Source organism: Salvelinus fontinalis, chromosome 20, assembly GCF_029448725.1.
Source record: "Salvelinus fontinalis isolate EN_2023a chromosome 20, ASM2944872v1, whole genome shotgun sequence".
In the NCBI taxonomy this organism is placed as follows: domain Eukaryota; kingdom Metazoa; phylum Chordata; class Actinopteri; order Salmoniformes; family Salmonidae; genus Salvelinus; species Salvelinus fontinalis.
In genome coordinates, this window is record NC_074684.1 from 36,853,616 (window position 1) to 36,873,176 (window position 19,561).

Below are 19,561 nucleotides of genomic sequence, written 5' to 3' on the forward strand. Positions count from 1 at the left end.
AAACACCTTTCTAATATTGAGTTTCACCTGGTTGGTCGGTCATGGAAAGAGCAGGTGTTCCTAATGTTTTGTATAGTCACTGTATATTTTAATCAGTTCTGATTACCGTAACTTTTGGCATGTTCATATAATTCGTTTTAAACTAATATTAATATTATTTCCAAAGTACACCAATATAAATAGCAAATGAGATTTTATGCTCAAATATTTACAATTATGTCATATTATTCTATGAATATTTTATCATTGATGCATTTCGGTATTCAGATCCACGTTTCTGTAGATTAGACCGCATTGCGGTAATCAGATCCACGTTTCTGTAGATTAGACCGAATTACGGTAATGAGCAAATGAGACCGTGGTACTTCATCAAGAGTAAAAAAAATTAAAAACATTTTTAAGCATAAAGAGTTAATAATTTTGCCCATAAAATGCAACCCTACTAACAACCTGGTATCTTTACCAGTATATGCAGACGTTTGGTGGCACAGATAGGAAACTTATCTTTTTCAGGAGATGTGCTTCAACAACAAAAGCATTTGTTGCTCCTAACATTCCTAGGCTACCGCTTTCAAGGAACGAGAGACTAATCCTGACGCTTATAAGAAATCCCGTTATGCCCTCGGACAAACCATCAAACAAGCAAAGCGTCAATACAGGATTAAGATTGAATCCTACTACACCGGCTCTGACGCTCGTCGGCTGTGGCAGGGCATAAACTATTACGGACTACGAAGTGAAACCTTCGTAGTCTGAAAAGATTTGACATGGGCCCCCAGATCCTCAAACGGTTCTACAACCATCGAGAGCATCCTGACCGGTTGCATCGCCGCCTGGTTTGGCAACTGCTCGGCATCTGACCGTACGGAGCTACAGAGGGTAGTGCGAACTGCCCAATAAATCTCTAGGGTCAAGTTTCCTGCCATCCAGGACCTACAGTTGAAATCGGAAGTTTACATACACCTTAGCCAAATACATTTAAACTCAGTTTTTCACATTTCCTGATATTTAATCCTAGTAAAAATTCTCTGTGTCAAGTCAGTTAGGATCACCACTTTATTTTAAGAATGTGAAATGTCAGAAAAATAGTAGAGAGAATGATTTATTTCAGCTTTTATTTCTTTCATCACATTCCCAGTTGGTCAGAAGTTTAGTATTAGGTACCATTGCCTTTAAATTGTTTAACTTGGGTCAAATGTTTCGGGTAGCCTTCCACAAGCTTCCCACAATAAGTTGGGTGAATTTTGGCCCATTCCTCCTGACAGAGCTGGTGTAACTGAGTCAGGTTTGTAGGCCTCCTTGCTCGCACACACTTTTTCAGTTCTTCCCACAAATGTTCTATAGGATTAAGGTCAGGGCTTTGTGATGACCACTCCAGTACCTTGACTTTGTTGTCCTTATGCCATTCTGCCACAACTTTGGAAGTATGCTTGGGGTCATTGTCCATTTGGAAGACCCATTTGTGACCAAGCTTTAACTTCCTGACTGATGTCTTGAGATGTTGCTTCAATATATCCACATCATTTTCCATCTTCATGATGCCATCTATTTTGTGAAGTGCACCAGTCCCTCCTGCAGCAAAGCACCTCCACAACATGATGCTGCCACCCCCGTGCTTCACGGTTGGGACAGTGTTCTTCGGCTTGCAAGCCTCCCCCTTTTTCCTCCAAACATAGCGATGGTCATTATGGCCAAACAGTTCTGTTTTTGTTTCATCAGACCAGAGGACATTTCTCCAAAAAGTGCAATCGTTGTCCCCATGTGCAGTTGCAAACCGTGGTCTGGCTTTTTTATGGAGCTTTTGGAGTAGTGGCTTCTTCCTTGCTGAGTGGCCTTTCAGGTTATGTCGATATAGGAATCGTTTTACTGTGGATATAGATACTTTTGTACCTGTTTCCTCCAGCATCTTCACAAGGTCCTTTGCTGTTCTGGGATTGATTTATACTTTTCGCACAAGTATGTTCATCTCTAGGAGACAGAACACGTCTCCTTCCTGAGCGGTATGACGGATGCGTGGTCCCATGGTGTTTATACTTGCATACTATTGTTTGTACAGATGGACGTGGTACCGAGTTTGAAGGTATTCCTTGAAATACAGCCACAGGTACACCTCCAATTGACTCAAATGATGTCAATTAGCCTATCCGAAGCTTCTAAAGCCGTGACATTTTCTGGAATTTTCCAAGCTGTTTAAAGGCACAGTCAACTTAGTGTATGTAAACTTCTGACCCACTGGAATTGTGATACAGTGAAATAATCTGTCTGTAAACAATTGTTGGAAAAATTACTTGTCATGCGCAAAGTAGATGTCCTAACCGACTTGCCAAAACTATAGTTTGTTAATAAGAAATATGTGGAGTGGTTGAAAAACGAGTTTTAATGACTCCAACGTAAGTGTATGTAAACTTCCGACTTCAACTGAAAATAATAGGCGGTGTCAGAGGAAAGCCCATAAAGTTGTCAGACTCCAGTCACCCATTTTCATAGACCGACTTGAATCCCAGATCAGTGATCATTGCAAAAAAGCAGGTTAAACCATTTTTGATAAAGTAATTAAATTATTAATGGGAAGGCTTATAATTAGCCTAGATATAATTTCACAAACTCTGAAAAATGTTTATTATTGCTAAATATTTGATATGCAGTGTATTTGGCCTTTTAATTGTACAATAAATGATTTGTTTAGAGAAAACAAACAAACAAAAATATAAGTATCTTGAATTGCCCTATTACTGCTCCTCTGTCTTTTGTTGAGATCAAATGCGCCTACAGTATCTCAATTAAATGGCCTTGCATTCTGAAACTATTCAGACTCCTTGCCTTTTTCCACAATCTGTTACGTTACGTTACCTTGTGCTAAAATGGTGTAAATATTTGTTTTCCTCGTCTACTCACAATACACCCTAATGAGGAAGTGGAAACGGGTTTAGACATTTTTGCAAATGTACATTTTTATTTTTTTACATTTATTTACATAAGTATTCAGACCCTTTGCTATGAGACTTGAAATTGAGCTCAAGTGCATCCTGCTTCCATTGCTCATCCTTGAGATTTCTACAACTTGATCGGAGTCCACCTGTGGTAAATTCAGTTTATGGAACATTATTTGGAAAGAAACACCTGTCTATATAAGGTCCCACAGTTGAAGGAATTGTCCATGGAGTTCAGAGACGGGAATGTGTCAGATCTGGGGGAAGGGTACCAAAACATTTCTGCAGCATTGAAGGTCCCCAAGAACACAATGGCCTCCAACATTCTTAAATGGAAGAAGTTTGGAACCACCAAGACTCTTCCTAGAGCTGGCCGCCCGGCCAAACTGCGCAATCGGGGGAGAAGGGCCTTGGTCAGGGAGGCGACCAAAGAACCCGATGGTCACTCTGACAGAGCTCTAGAGTTCCTCTGTGGAGATGGGAGAACCTTCCAGAAGGACAGCCATCTCTGCAGCACTCCACCAATCAGGCCTTTATGGTAGAGTGGCTAGACGGAAGCCACTCCTCAGTAAAAGGCAGATGACAGCCCGCTTGGAGTTTTCCAAAGGGCACCTAAAGACTCTCAGACCAGGAGAAACAAGATTCTTTGGTCTGATGAAACCAAGATTGCTCTTTCGCCTGAATGCCAAGCGTCACGTCTGGAGGAAACCTGGCACCATCCCTACGGTGAAGCATGGTTGTGACACTGCGGGAATGCTTTTCAGCAGCATGGACTGGGAGACTAGTCAGGATCGAGGGAAAGATGAACGGAGCAAAGTACGGAGAAAGAGATCCTTGATGAAAAACTAATCCAGAGCGCTCAGAACTTCAGATTGGGGAGAAGGTTCACCTTCCAAAAGGACAACGACCCTAAGCACACAGCCAAGCCAACATAGGAGTGGCTTCAGGACAAGTCTCTGAATATCCTTGAGAGGCTAAAGCCCAGACTTGAACCTGAAAATAGCCGTGTGGCGACTCTCCCCATCCAACCTGACACCGCTTGAGAGGATCTGCAGAGAAGAATGGGAGAAACTCCCCAAATACAGGTGTGCCAGACTTGTAGTGTCTTAATCAAGACTGTAATCGCTGCCTAAGGTGCTTCAACAAAGTAAAGGGTCTGAATACTTATGATTTTTTTTATATATATATAAAAAAAAATTGCTTTGTTATTATGGGTTGTGTAGATTGATGAGGGGAAAACTGTAATCATTTTAAAATAAGGCTGTAACATAACAAAATGAGGGAAAAGTCAAGGTCTGAATACTTCCGGAATGCGATGTGTGCATTGGGCGGAGAAGCACGGTGTATTGGTCTTTCCATGAAAATGTATGGCTGTAGTTTAGACTCCGACATTGACTGTAAATAAATATTGATAACATGTATTTTACTCTGCCCGCAAATCGTCCCGATCTTTTAAAAGTTACTCAAAGCGTAGCTCAAGTCAAGTGTCCACAACTCTGCTCTCCTTTCAAACTACACTATATATACAAAAGTATGTGGACACACCTTCAAATGAGTCGATTCGGCTATTTCAGCCACACCTGTATAAAATCGAGCACACAGACATGCAATCTCCATAGACAAACATTGGCATTAGAATGGCCCGTACTGAAGAGCTACGTGACTTTCAACGTGGCACCGTCATAAGATGCCACCTTTCCAACAAGTTAGTTTCTCAAATTTATGCTCTGCTACAGCTGCCCCTGTCAACTGTAAGTGTTGTTTCCACTTCACAATAACGTCTAGGAGCAACAACGGCTCAGCCGAGAAGTGGTAGGCCACACAAGCTCATAGAACGTGACTGCGAAGTGCTGAAGTGCGTATCACGTAAAAATCGTCTGTCCTCTTTTTTTTAAACGACCTCTGGAAGCACAACTGTTAGTCGGGAGCTAAATGAAATGGGGTTTCCATGGCCAAGTACTTGCACACAAGCCTAAGATCACCATGTGCAATGCATAGCGTTAGCTGGAGTGGCGTAAAACTCGGCACCATTGGACTCTGGAGCTGTGGAAACGCTTCCAACTTTATGGCAACAGTTTGGGGAAGGCCCTTTCCTGTATGACAATGCTCCCGTGTACAAAGCGAGGTCCATTCAGAAATAGTGTGTCAATCGCTGTGGAAGAACTTGACTACTCTACGTAGAATCCTGACCTCAACTCCATCTAACACCTTTGGGATAAATTGGAACGCCGGCTGCAAGCCAGGCCTAATCGCCCAACATCAGTCCCTGACCTCACTAATGCTCTTGTGGCTGAATAGAAGCAAGTCCCCGCAGCAATGTTCCAACATCTAGTGGAAAGCCTTCCCAGAAGAATGGAGGCTGTTATAGCAGCAAAGGGGGGGACCAACTCCATATTAATGCCCATGATTTTGTAATGAGATTTTCGAAGAGTAGGTGCCAACATACTTTTGGTAATGTAGTGTACATATATAACGTATTGGTTGATAATACCACGTCAATCTCTGGCACAAAAAAAGTGAAGAAAAAAAAAACATTTGCTCAGGGTGGCAAAATTGCTCGGACTGGGGCTGCAAAGCAAGTCTCGTAACGTACATGTAAAATAACATTGCGAGCCTGCGGTCGAGTTTGGGGCCACAGTTCTTACGTGAGTCAGACAAGAAGCCAGTGGGGAGCGCTATGAAAAGCAGCAGGGGGGGGGGGGGGGAGAATCAGTCCCCCTCATACCTCTAAATAAAATAATTAAATTGTTACTTTCTATGTCCCCCCCCCCCCCCTTTTCTTCCAGGATGATGGTACTGACCACCAGGACCCCATCTCTCTGGCTGTGGAGATGGCTGCAGTCAACCATACCATCCTGGCTCTGTCCCGGACTGGAGGGGTGCCCAGCGACATCAAGACAGAGGTCCCGGACGATGACTGAAGAGGTGGTTACTGGACAGTGACTGTGGGAGGAAGGAGTGGGTAGCGAAGGGTAATAATCAAGAGGATACAGTGTGTGTGTGCGTGAGAGATTGTGGTTCAAGGAATGTGAAGATGACCAAATTGAAACTATCAAACTCCAGCCACCCTCCTTCCCCTTGTTCTCAGCCCCTCCACGGCCCCAGTGTACTGTACCCCCCTTCCCCTTGTTCTCAGCCCCTCCACGGCCCCAGTGTACTGTACCCTCCTTCCCCTTGTTCTCAGCCCCTCCACGGCCCCAGTGTACTGAACCCCTCCTTCCCCTTGTTCTCAGCCCCTCCACGGCCCCAGTGTACTGAACCCCTCCTTCCCCTTGTTCTCAGGCCCTCCACGGCCCCAGTGTACTGTACCCTCCTTCCCCTTGTTCTCAGCCCCTCCACGGCCCCAGTGTACTGTACCCCCCTTGTTCTCAGGCCCTCCACGGCCCCAGTGTACTGTACCCCCCTTGTTCTCAGGCCCTCCACGGCCCCAGTGTACTGTACCCCCCTTGTTCTCAGGCCCTCCACGGACCCAGTGTACTGAACCCTGTCTTGTCCTCATCGGAGTGAAAAAGTTGAGTGGAGAATAATAAATGTCTGTTTTCTGGACCGCCACCCCAATATGGTGCCACTGGCCTGGGGCCCTGGTCAACCGGTTTTCCCACTCCTCCTCTGAGCCCAGACCCACATACCTCAATCCTATCTGGGTGCAGCTGTACTGTATATATGGAATCTGTTCTCATCAGCGACATAGAAGTCTGTTGTAGAACGTTCTAGAATAGAAGTCTGTTCTAGAATAGAAGTCTGTTCTGGAATAGAAGTCTGTTCTGGAATAGAAGTCTGTTCTGGAATAGAAGTCTGTTCTGGAATAGAAGTCTGTTCTGGAATAGAAGTCTGTTGTAGAACGTTCTAGAATAGAAGTCTGTTGTAGAACGTTCTAGAATTGAAGTCTGTTGTAGAACGTTCTAGAATTGAAGTCTGTTGTAGAACGTTCTAGAATAGAAGTCTGTTCTGGAATAGAAGTCTGTTGTAGAACGTTCTAGAATAGAAGTCTGTTCTGGAATAGAAGCGATACCATTTCTAGGGTTCTCATAATGTCTCATCTTGTGCTGCCCTGAACCCATTTCCTTGTGCAATGCGTTGGTAGAGCATCAGTGGCCTCTTACTAACACTTCTGGAAGAGGGGGAGGGATGTAGTTAGTCACCCTGCCAAAGAACAGTCAGTTGAGTACTCATCTGTGGATTGGACTGTTCTGATTGGACTATATTGTTCCCTACTGTTCAATGTATTCTGCAATCTACGGCTTTCATTACTACTGGAGTCTTAACGTTTGGTTTGTAAACACTGACGATGTGAATTTTTCCCATGTCTTTCTTTTAAATGGAATGGCCACCAGAAATACAGAAGTTCCTTTCTGTACAGGACGGTTATGTGCATGCGGCAAAAAGCCATCTGAAAGCCAGCAGTAGCACCCAAAGCCAAATGAGACAAGACACAGAGTTAACTTCTGATCAGTTTATCCTTGTAGGTCAGTGGGTATTAAAGGGACAATCTGCGATTTGGTTAATTATTTTCTGACTTAAATAATGATATAAAAAAAAATGTATTATATAATTTCAAACGGACCTGAGAGCTGTGTTACAGAGATGGTGAAGCTAGTCTTTTTAAGGGTTAAATTTGATCAAAAGTAAATTAACTAACAGCGGGTGAGTTTCCTGGAAGTTCGGTAGCGCTAAGATCGCGTCCATTGGCGGCAACGTGTGAATGATGTCAGTGTCGACAGACGGTACAAAGCTTTTGGGTAAATCGCCCTCATTGAAGGACGTAACATATCATGAAATGGATGACGTTGTACCCAATTGGATGAGCACCACTTTCCAAAAATACTGTCTGAAAAAAATATATTATAATTATTATTATTTTCCCCCCCAGGGGCCACATTCGGTCTTCAACGAAGTCTGGAGGGCCGCACTGGAAGTAGATTTCCTCGCTGTTAAAATGAGCAAAAAGATTGTCCTCAAACCATCGTTTAGGGAATTTCCGATACTCCCTGACTGTCCAGCTTTAATTTCAGTGATTTTTAATAGTGCGCTGGACACAGTCGAGGGAACTCTATAAATGTAGGTCTATTATGATTACTACGTGACACCCCTGCTTTAAGGGGGGAGTGAATATCAGCAGACACTCGGCCCTCTGGGAACTGAGTCCCCTGGTAGACGGTGTATATACATTCATAGTATTCCGATCCATTCATCTGTCCACATCTACACATCGTCCACATGTTACATCAGACTTATTCTAAAATGGATGAAATTGTTTTTATTCCCCTCATCAATCTACACACAATACCCCGTAATGACAAAGCAAAAAACATTATTTTAAAAAAATGTTTTTTTGCCGAATGTATTACAAATAAACTCACATTTTACGTAAGTATTCAGACCCTTTACTCAGTACTTTGATGAAGCACCTTTGGCAGCGATTACAGCCTAGAGTCTTCTTGGGTATGACGCTACAAGCTTGGCACACCTGTATTTGGGGACTTTCTCCCATGCTTCTCTGCAGATCCTCTCAAGCTCTGTCAGGTTAGATGGGGAGTGTTGCTGCACAGCTATTTTCAGGTCTCTCCAGAGATGTTTGATCGGGTTCAAGTCCGGCCACTCCGGGACATTCAGAGACTTGTCCACGAAGCCACTCCTGCATTGTCTTGGCTTTGTGCTTAGGGTTGTTGCTGCTGGTACCACCATGCTTCACCGTAAGGATGGTGCCAGGTTTCCTCTAGACGTGACGCTTGGCATTCAGGCTGAAGAGTTCAATTTTGGTTTTATCAGACCAACTCAACTCTGTGTGTATATACAGTGTAGTTTGAAAGGAGAGCAGAGTTGGGGACAATAGGAACGTGGACACTTGACTTGAGCTACGCTTTGAATAACTTTTAAAAGATCGGGACGATTTGCGGGCAGAGTAAAATACATGATATCAATATTTATTTCCTGTCAATGTCGGAGTCTAAACTATAGCCATATATTTTCCAATACACCGTGCTTCTCTGCACAATACATACAGTGCATTCAGAAAGTATTCAAGTATTTGTATATACAGTGTAGTATAGTATATATACAGTGTAGAAAGAGCGAATACTTTCCTGTATCTTTGTAGTGACTGGGTGTATTGATACAACATCCAGTGTCATTCATAATTTCACCTCAAAAGGGATATTCAATGTCTGCTTTTTATTTATTTGACCAATCTACCAATGGTTGCCCTTCTTTGCGAGGCACTTGAAAACCTCCCTGGTCTTTGTGGTTGGAATTCACTGCTCGACTGAGGGATCTTACAGATAATTGTATGTGTGGGGTTACAGAGATGAGGTAGTCATTCAATCATCAAACCCCGTAATTACAGAGTGAGTCCATGCGACTTGTTAAGCACATTTTTACTCCTGAACTTTAGCCAAAACAAAGGAGTTGAATACTTAACATTTCGGGCTTTTAATTTTTTTAAATAATTTGTACAAATTTCAAAAAACATAATTCAACTTTGACATAATGGGGTATTATGTGTAGGCTAGTGACATCTCCTATTTAATCCATTTTAAATTCAGGCTGGAACAACAAAATGTGGAAAAAGTCCAGGGGTGTGACGCCTTTCTGAAGGCTTTTTTTCTGAAGGCTTTTTAAAATACAGTTTGAGCCTTCACACACGTCTGAGTCTAGTTGAGCGGAGATAAGCATTCTTGTTGGAACCATGCTGGACAGGACGATGTCAAAGGGAAATATCTGAGCCAGTATGGTTTGGTTCGGCACGATAGTGTGGAAAGGGTATTTATCGGACTGGTATTATTTAATTCTGCTGCTTCAGAGGATCTAGTCTTGCCCTAACCCTGCACTGGGTTCGCTGTTCTTGACTAAAGAAACGGGTTCAAGAAGAAGAAAGAAAAAAAAGACAAATGTATTTATATTATTTATTTTTTATGTTCTTAGTGTAAAATTATGAGGAGGATGATACTGTATGTTTGGAAATTATGCTTTTATTGTTAAATCAATCAATCAAATTTCAAATGTATTTATAAAGCGCTTCTTCCATCAGCCTAAAACCACAAACAGCAAGCAATGCAGGTGTAGAAGCATGGTGGCTAGGAAAAACTCCCTAGAAAGGCCAGAACCTAGGAAGAAACCTGGAGAGGAACCAGGCTATGAGGGGTGGCCAGTCGTCTTCTGGATGTGCCGGGTGGAGATTGTAACAGAACATGGCCAAGATGTTCAAATGTTCATAGATGACCAGCAGGGTCAGATAATAATAATCACAGTGGTTGTTGAGGGTGCAGGTTAGCACCAGGTCAGCACCTCAGGAGTAAATGTCAGTTGGCTTTTCATAGCCGATCATTCAGAGTATCTCTACCGCTCCTGCTGTCTCTAGAGAGTTGAAAACAGCAGGTCTGGGGCAGGTAGCACGTCCGGTGAACAGGTCAGGGTTCCATAGCCGCAGGCAGAACAGTTGAAACTGGAGCAGCAGCACAACCAGGTGGACTGGGGACAGCAAGGAGTCATCAGGCCAGGTAGTCCTGAGGCATGCTCCAAGGGCTCAGGTCCTCAGAGAGAGAAAGAGAGAATTGGAGAGAGCATACTTAAATTCACACAGGACACCGGATAAGACGGGGAAAATACTCCAGATATAACACTGACCCTAGCCCCCCGACACAAACTACTGCAGCATAAATACTGGAGGCTGAGACAGGAGCGGTCAGGAGACACTGTGGCCCCATCCGACGATACCCCCGGACAGGGCCAAACAGGCAGGATATAACTTTGCCAAAGCACAGCCCCCACACCACTAGAGGGATATCTTCAACCACCAATTTACCATCCTGAGACAATGCCGAGTATAACCCACAAAGACCTCCCCCACGGCACAACCCAAGGGGGGCCAACCCAGACAGGAAGATCACGCAGTGACTCAACCCACTCAAGTCACGCAGCCCTCCTAGGGATGGCATGGAAGAGCTCCAGTAAGCCAGTGACTCCGCCCCTGTAATAGGGTTTGAGGCAGAGAATCCCAGTGGAGAGAGGGGAACTGGCCAGGCAGAGACAGCAAGAGCGGCTCGTTGCTCCAGTGCTTTTCCGTTCACCTTCACACTCCTGGGCCAGACTACACTCAATTATAGGCCTACTGAAGAGATGAGTCTTCAATAAAGACTTAAAGGTCGAGACCGAGTCTGCGTCTCTCACATGGGTAGGCAGACCATTCCATAAAAATGGAGCTCTATAGGAGAAAGCCCTGCCTCCAGCTGTTTGCTTAGAAATTCTAGGGACAGTAAGGAGGCCTGCGTCTTGTGACCGTAGCGTACGTGTAGGTATGTACGGCTGGACCAAATCAGAAAGATGGGTAGGAGCAGGCCCATGTAATGCTTTGTAGGTTAGCAGTAATACCTTAATCAGCCCTAGGCTTAACAGGAAGCCAGTGTAGGGAGGCTAGCACTGGAGTAATATGATCAAACGTTTTGGTTCTAGTCAGGATTCTAGCAGCCATGTTTAGCACTAACTGAAGTTTATTTATTGCTTTATCCGGGTATCTGGAAAGTAGAGCATTGCAGTAGTCTAACCTAGAAGTGACAAGCATGGATTAATTTTTCAACATTTTTGGACAAAGTTTCTGATATTTGCAATGTTACGTAGATGGAACAAAGCTGTCTTTGAAACAGTGTTGATATGTTCGTCAAAAGAGAGATCAGGGTCCAGAGAAACGCAGAGGTCGTTCAGTTTTATTTGAGATGACTGTACAACCATCAAGATTATTTGTCAGATTCAACAGAAGATCTCTTTGTTTCTTGGGACCTAGTACAAGCATCTCTGTTTTGTCAGAGTTTAAAAGTATAACATTTGCCACCATCCACTTCCTTCTGTCTGAAACACAGGCTTCCAGGTAGGGCGATTTTGGGGCTTCACCATGTTTCATCGAAATGTACAGCTGTGTGTCGTCCACATAGCAGTGAAAGTTAACATTATGTTTCCGAATGACATCATCAAGAGTAAAATATATAGTGAAAACAATAGTGGTCCTAAAACGGAGCCTTGAGGAACACCGAAATTTACAGTTGATTTTGTCAGAGGACAAACTGATATGTATCCGACAGATAAGATCTAAACCAGGCCAGACCTTGTCCGTGTAGACCAATTTGGGTTTCCAATCTCCAAAAGAATGTGGTGATCAATGGTATCAAAAGCAGCACTAAGGTCTAGGAGCACGAGGACAGATGCAGAGCCTCGGTCTGACGCCATTTAAAAGGTCATTTACCACCTTCACAAGTGCAGTCTCAGTGCTATGATGGGGTCTACAACCAGACTGATGCATTTCGTATACATTGTCTTCAGGAAGGCAACGAGTTGCTGCACAACAGCTTTTTCTAAGATTTGAGAGGAATGGGAGATTTGATACAGGCCTATATATTTTCTGTGTAAAGGTTAGGCTTTTTCAAGAGGCTTTACTGCCACTTTTAGTGAGTTTGGTACACATCCAGTGGATAGAGAGCCGTTTATTATGTTCAACATAGGAGGGCCAAGCACAGGAAGCAGCTCTTTCAGTAGTTTAGTTGGAATAGGGTCCAGTATGCAGCTTGAAGGTTTAGAGGCCATGATTATTTTCATCAATGTGTCGAGATATAGTATTAAAAAAAATGTAAGGGGCTCCCTTGATCCTAGGTCCTGGCAGAGTTTTGCAGACTCAGGACAACTGAGCTTTGGAGTAATACGCAGATTTAAAGAGGAGTCTGTAATTTGCTTTCTAATGATTATGATCTTTTCCTCAAAGAAGTTCATGAATTTATTACTACTGAAGTGAAAGCCATCCTCTCTTGGAATGCTGCTTTTTAGTTAGCTTTGTGACAGTATCAAAAATACATTTGGGATTGTTCTTATTTTCCTCAATTAAATTGGAAAAATAGGATGATCGAGCAGCAGTGCACGGTAGTCTTTCCAAGCTAGTCGGAAGACTTCCAGTTTGGTGTGGCGCCATTTCCGTTCAAATTTTCTGGAAGCTTGCTTCAGAGCTCGGTTATTTTCTGTATACCAGGGAGCTAGTTTCTTATGACAAATGTTTTTAGGGGTGCGACTGCATCTAGGGTATTGCGCAAGTTTAAATTGAGTTCCTCGGTTAGGTGGTTAACTGATTTTTGTACTCTGACGTCCTTGGGTAGGTGGAGGGAGTCTGGAAGGGAATTTAGGAATCTTTGAGTTGTCCGAGAATTTATAGCACGGCTTTTGATGATCCTTGGTTGGGGTCTGAGCAGATTATTTGTTGCGATTGCAAACGCACTGAGTCGATGATGGCTCCGAAAGCCTTTTGGAGTGGGTCTGTGGACTTTTCCATGTGAATATTAAAGTCACCAAAAATTTGAATAATATCTGCCATGACTACAAGGTCTGATAGGAATTCAGGGAACTCAGTGAGGAATGCTGTATATGGCCCAGGAGGCCTGTAAACGGTAGCTATAAAAAGTGACTGAGTAGGCTGCATAGATTTCATGACTAGAAGCTCAAGACGAAAACTAATTTTTTTCATTGAAATTTGCTATCGTAAATGTTAGCAACACCTCCGCCTTTGCGGGGTCAATTCTTATTTTATTTTTTTTAAATTTAAATCGTTTTCTTATTCCAGTGTTGTGTGTTTGTGTATTCCCTTACGAAGAACAGTCTCCGTGTGTGAGATGACAAGATACTATATTGTGTAATAGCATAGCAGTCCTCTATTGCAGGTGAACTGTCCTTTTTAAATAAGGCTACTCTCCTGTAGTAGAACCTCCCAACCTGAAGGGGGTGTTGTGGTACAGGTCCTGGATGCTAGAATGTTCTGGCATTATTCAAGTTAATGGGATTCGTTTTCAGGTCTATTACACGCCATACGCGCAAACTTAGGCATTAGCTTGGGGAGCTTACAAGTCTTCAAGGCCAAATAGGTATCCTGTACAAAATGTAAATTGTTATTCTAATGGTTGTCCAATCACACAAACAAACTCATAATAGTAAGTCCTAACACCTGAAAGTGACCTCTGCTTTCTCTCCTTGTCCTCCATGTGTTTAGCAAAGTGCAAGGGGGTCAGAGGCGGACTGGCAATAGGGCGATTCAGGCCAATGCCAGGTGGGCTAGTCCATCTTTAGCCCAGGTTGACTGGCTAAATTGGGGTATATCGTAGAATAATTATAATGGGTCCTAAAGCAAAAAAGATTACCTGTGTGGGAGCTTCAAAGAATTAATGGGCCAGTGTGTTAAATGCCACGGCCGATTTCTGGTCGCAGTCCGCCCCTGAAGGGGGGGTGTTTGTGCTGTGTCAAGGTCCAGGTTCAGACTTATATCTACAGTTCCTGCCATGTCTCCTGTCCCCAGTAAATATAATCAACGACATTTAAATTAAAACGGTCAATATAGTTCTCTGAAATGTCCAAGACTGAGTGCTGTTTTATCAGTTGTTCTCCAATAGTCTTCTGAATTACTGTATTGGCCATTAAAGAATTGTGCCTTTTTTCTTTTTGTATTTTTTTGGGGGGACCGACTGTTCTGTAATTAAAATGTAGTATATGAAGTTTTTTCTACTGTTTTCTTTGTTGGAATTGGTGTGTGTGCAGTTTAAGTCGGAAGTTTACATACACCTTAGCCAAATACATTTAAACTCAGTTTTTCACAATTCCTGACATTTTAATCCTAGTAAAAATGCACTGTTTTAGGTCAGTTAGGATCACCACTTTATTTTAAGAATGTGAAATGTCAGAATAATAGTAGAGAGAATGATTTATTTCAGCTTTTATCACATTCCCAGTGGGTCAGAAGTTTACATACTCGATTAGTATTTGGTAGCATTGCCTTTAAATTGTTTAACTTGGGTCAAATGTTTCGGGTAGCCTTCCAAAAGCTTCCCACAATATGTTGGGTGAATTTTGGCCCATTCCTCCTGGCAGAGCTGGTGTAACTGAGTCAGGTTTGTAGGCCTCCTTGTTGCTATCAGAAGCTTCTAAAGCCATGACATCATTTTCTGGAATTGTCCAAGCTGTGTAAATGCACATTCAACTTTGTATGTAAACTTCTGACCCACTGGAATTGAGATTAAGTGAAATAATCTGTCTAAACAATTGTTGGAAAAATGAATTGTCATGCACAAAGTAGATGTCCTGACCGACTTGCCAAAACTGTAGTTTGTTAACAAGCGATTTGTGGAGAGGTTGAATAATGAGTTTTAATGACTCCAACCTAAGTGTATGTAAACTTCCGACTTCAAATGTATTACACACACGCAATAAAATTATATCAATGAGACACCTGCTATTGTATTTTTTCCCCCAACGCTATTAATCTTTAAACAATGTTAACATTAAATTCAACTGTACATACATTTCACTTAAATGCCATCATGGTTCAAAGATCTTTACAGATTAAGAAAGCAAAAATAAGGTGATTTAATCGCTTTAAAACTATTTTTTTATACAAAAATGCCAAGTCTCCAAAAACTATAGATATTAAGTTAATGATACCATCAAACTCCTTGCTGTGTCAGGTGCGGTTGCAGACCAGCTCTGTGCTTAAATGTAAGTCAAAGATACAGATGTCCTTACGCTCTTGAGTTAAACCATTTTGAGAACTATAATTCTGTTACAGAATAATTTCCCCTCTGATCTCCAGTATCACTGTCAGTGGTGGCACAGACGACAGGCTCACAGTAAACTAAATGAATGGTATCCAACACACATGGTTTCTCCATTTCAGGCTATTATTATGAGCCGTCATCCTCTCACCAGCCTCCTCTGAACTGTCTAGGCTAAAACTGGTAACTAGATTTGATTGTTAAGCCTAGGTTAGGGCTAGTCTTCTCCAGGGTGGTTTTGGCCTAGGTTAGGGCTAGTCTTCTCCAGGGTGGTTTTGGCCTAGGTTAGGGCTAGTCTTCTCCAGGGTGGTTTTGGCCTAGGTTAGGGCTAGTCTTCTCCAGGGTGGTTTTGGCCTAGGTTAGGGCTAGTCTTCTCCAGGGTGGTTTTGGCCTAGGTTAGGGCTAGTCTTCTCCAGGGTGGTTTTGGCCTAGGTTAGGGCTAGTCTTCTCCAGGGTGGTTTTGGCCTAGGTTAGGGCAAGTCCTCCTCACGGTGGTTTTGGCCTAGGTTAGGGCTAGTCTTCTCCAGGGTGGTTTTGGCCTAGGTTAGGGCAAGTCCTCTCCACGGTGGTTTTGGCCTAGGTTAGGGCAAGTCCTCCCCACGGTGGTTTTGGCCTAGGTTAGGGCAAGTCCTCCCCACGGTGGTTTTGGCCTAGGTTAGGGCAAGTCCTCCCCACGGTGGTTTTGGCCTTTGCTAGAAGGCAAAGTTCCATGTGATTCCCAGCGGACAGCATAGCCCCACAACCGTCACTATGTCCTTGGTGCCTGTCTGCTGCTGCTGGGCCTGGTCCAAGCCCGGCTTGATCTAGGGTCAGGTTCACAAGGTAAGTAGGTAGTGTAAGACTTCCAGCTCACAAGCAAAGACTTGTGCAAGGCTACCTACTTCAGCCTTTCACAAGTCATCCGTGTACAAGCCTGATCGGCCCATCAAAGTTAAGACAAAATTGTGTTCACATGCAGAAGTTTTCAAAAATCCTACTTTTATAAATTATTTTATTTAACCTTTTTATTTAACTAGGCAAGTCAGTTAAGAACAAATTCTTATTTACAGTGACGGCCTACCAAAAGGCAAACGGCCTCCTGCGGGGACAGGGTGCCTTGGATTAAAAAATAAAATCTAAATATAGGACGAAATGCACATCACGACAAGAGAGACAACACAGCATGGTAGCTGAAGTGGTGATTAAAGAGCTCAGCCATGTGCTTCTTGTCAGTAACAACCACATCATCAACATTAAGAGACATGAGCAGCTGTGAGGAGGAAGGTTTATTCTCCAGGTCTTAAACTGGTTTCCAGAACTTCATGAGGTTAGACCCACAGAGAGAGAACTGCTCCTTAAAGTAACTAAGTTTGGCCTTCTGGATATCCTGAGTGCACTTATTTCTTATTTTCCTGAACGAGAGCATCAGCCTGGGTATGCGTGTGCCGAGCCTTTCGCCAAATACAATTCTTGAGGTGGAGTAACTCCGCAAGATCACGGTCGAACCAGGGGCTGAACCTGTTTACAATTCTCATTTTCTTTATGGGGGTGTGTTTATTAACAATACCACTGAAAATATCAAAGAAGGTCCAAGCGTCTTCGACAGAGGGGATCAAGCTGATTCTATACCATCTTACAGAGGCCAGTTCATAAAGGAAGGCTTGCTCATTAAAGTTTTCTAGCAAGCGTCAATGACAAATCAGGACAGGTCTTTTCACTGAGCAGCCATTACGAACACAGGCTGTAAAACAGTGATCACTAAGGTCATTACAGAAAACACCAGACTGATACCTATCAGGATTATTTGTGAGGATAACATCGAGGAGAGTAGCCTTTTCTGGGTGTTTGGAGTCATACCTTGTGGGATTGGTGATAATCTGAGAAAGATTTAGGGAGTCCCATTGCTTTAGGACTTGGTCAGGTGGTTTAAGCATGTCCCAGTTTAGGTCACCTAGCAGGACAAATTCAGACTTAGTGTAAGGGGCCAGGAGGGAGCTTAGGGCAGGTAGGGTACAGGCCGGTGCTAATGGAGGACAATAGCACCCAGCAACAGTCAACAAAGAGCTATTTGAAAGTTTAATACTTAAAACCAACAAATCAAATTGTTTGGGGACAGACTTGGTGGAGACAACCGAGCACTGAAGGTGATCCTTGGTAAAGATTACCACTCCACCACCTTTTTGGAAGATCTGTCTTGCCGAAAAAGGTTATAACCAGAAAGGTTAACATCAGTATTCAAAACACTTCCTTAACCACGTCTCAGTAAATGACCAACACATCTGGATTGGAGCTGTGAACCCACTCTTTCAATTGATCCAGACAGGGGGAGACAACCAGGGCAGACGGTGAACAGATCGCCAGGTGGAATCCAAGTAGCAGTGCAGCAGGCAACGGGAGTAGGTGTCACACCCACTTGGGATAAGCTTTTATTTCTGGACGCAGATTATTTGAATAAAATGCTTCAAGGTCTCTGGATCTGGGTGTGGTAGCCTCCCATTTGTTGGGCTCAATGGGACTAGCGACGTTGCTAATTTAGCTAAAGATTCTACAGGATGAGCATTGATAAATGTGACCAGCGATCGGGAAATCTAGTAATAAAGTGGCTGTAGATATTCAGAAAACCGTGTTTTACCGAAGAGAATGGCACTGAAGCAGTTATGCTATGTGTTTGCCCGAGTAGTTAGCTGAAATTCACGACGAATGTGTTTAACACTTTCTTTGCTGCTATCATTCATTCCCAGTCATTTTTCCTTGCATCGCTTATTCCTTTGTTTTAGAGTTCATCCGCAATTATGCAAAAGTGTTATGGGAACCACGATGAAGGTGGTGAACGTGAAGAGGAAGACCAGCGCCATAGTAACCGATGTTCTCTATGTAGTGCAATATCCAACACCTTGGAATAGACGGGGGAGGTTAATCACAGGATCAATCTGAAGGAGTGCATAGACAAAATTAAAAAAAATGAATCAACCAAAAGCAATGTCATTCTCTTGTTCAGCGGGACCTGCCGTCAGTGTAGATGGTCTGTTCTCTATATTTACCCAGACTGCATAGGATGATCACCACGCTGGGCAGGACTGAGGAAGGGGACATGGGGTGAATAAAAGGGTGAGTAGAGGTTATCGAAAAATTAAAAGTCAAAGTGATGTTACTTGTAATTTACTCAAGTAAAAGTAACCGGTCCTGGAGACCCCAATGCATTTCCGTTTTGTTTTTTGCTCTAGCTATACAGCTGATTTAAATGCCACGCCCCTGGACGTTCGTTTCTTCTCCGCAATGAGTCTGGATCTTAGTACCTCCCCGACTCTTCACCGGACTGTCTGGTCTGGAAACCAATAGGTTGGGTCAGAGCCAGAACACACGTGGGGCAAAGCGGCTTTTTGAAAACGTGTCATTGGTTTTTGTTACTCTGATTGGTTAGAGACGATCCAATCGCGGATGACTTTTTTTTTTTTTACAACACCCCTCATGCTTGTCACTACAAACAACTTGAATGATAAGCAGTCTCGGACTAAAGTAACAAACGACAGAGCAGCGGAAGAATTTAGTGCGAGTCGTCAGGATACCCCTTGTGGTTTCCCCAGGACTGAGGAGTTGGAGAAACGCTGGGTTAGTAGGTCACTGCTACATGTGGAGACAGGCTGTCGCCAGGATCTCTTCCAATATACTTTTTCTGTTCTTGGTCCTCAATTCCTCCCAAAGCGCATTGAATGAGAGGATCCGAGCCCCTGACCTCTTCCTCCAATGGGATTTGAGGGTAATTGAGGAAACAAGGACGGAGGAAAGCAAGGATTTGACAGCTGGTAATTTGGTATTTTTTAAAATATTTTATTAGGATCCCCATTAGCTGTTGTAAAAGCAGCAGCTACGCTTCCTGGGGTTCCACACAAAACATGACACATAATACAGAACATCATTAGACAAGAACAGCTCAAAGACAGAAATACATTTAAAACATGTAAAAGGCACACGTAGCTTACATATCAATACATACACACAAACTTATCTAGGTCAAATAGGGGAGAGGCGTTGTGAGGTGTTGCTATATCTGTTTTTTGAAACCAGGTTTGCTGTTTATTTGAACAA

General features: G+C 43.2%; 1 protein-coding gene across 3 annotated transcripts in view; it reads left to right on the forward strand.

Annotated features, from left to right (window-relative positions):
* The window catches only part of LOC129817804 (homeobox-containing protein 1-like), a 42,552-nt gene extending 27,381 nt beyond the window's left edge, over nucleotides 1-15,171 (forward strand). For all 3 annotated transcript variants that reach the window (XM_055873375.1, XM_055873373.1, XM_055873374.1), the window contains exon 9: nucleotides 5,717-15,171. In XM_055873375.1, coding sequence (XP_055729350.1) covers nucleotides 5,717-5,851 — 135 coding nt within the window. In that variant the 3' untranslated portion in view covers nucleotides 5,852-15,171. The remainder of the gene's footprint in view (nucleotides 1-5,716) is intronic.
* The last annotated feature ends 4,390 nt before the right edge of the window (nucleotides 15,172-19,561 follow it).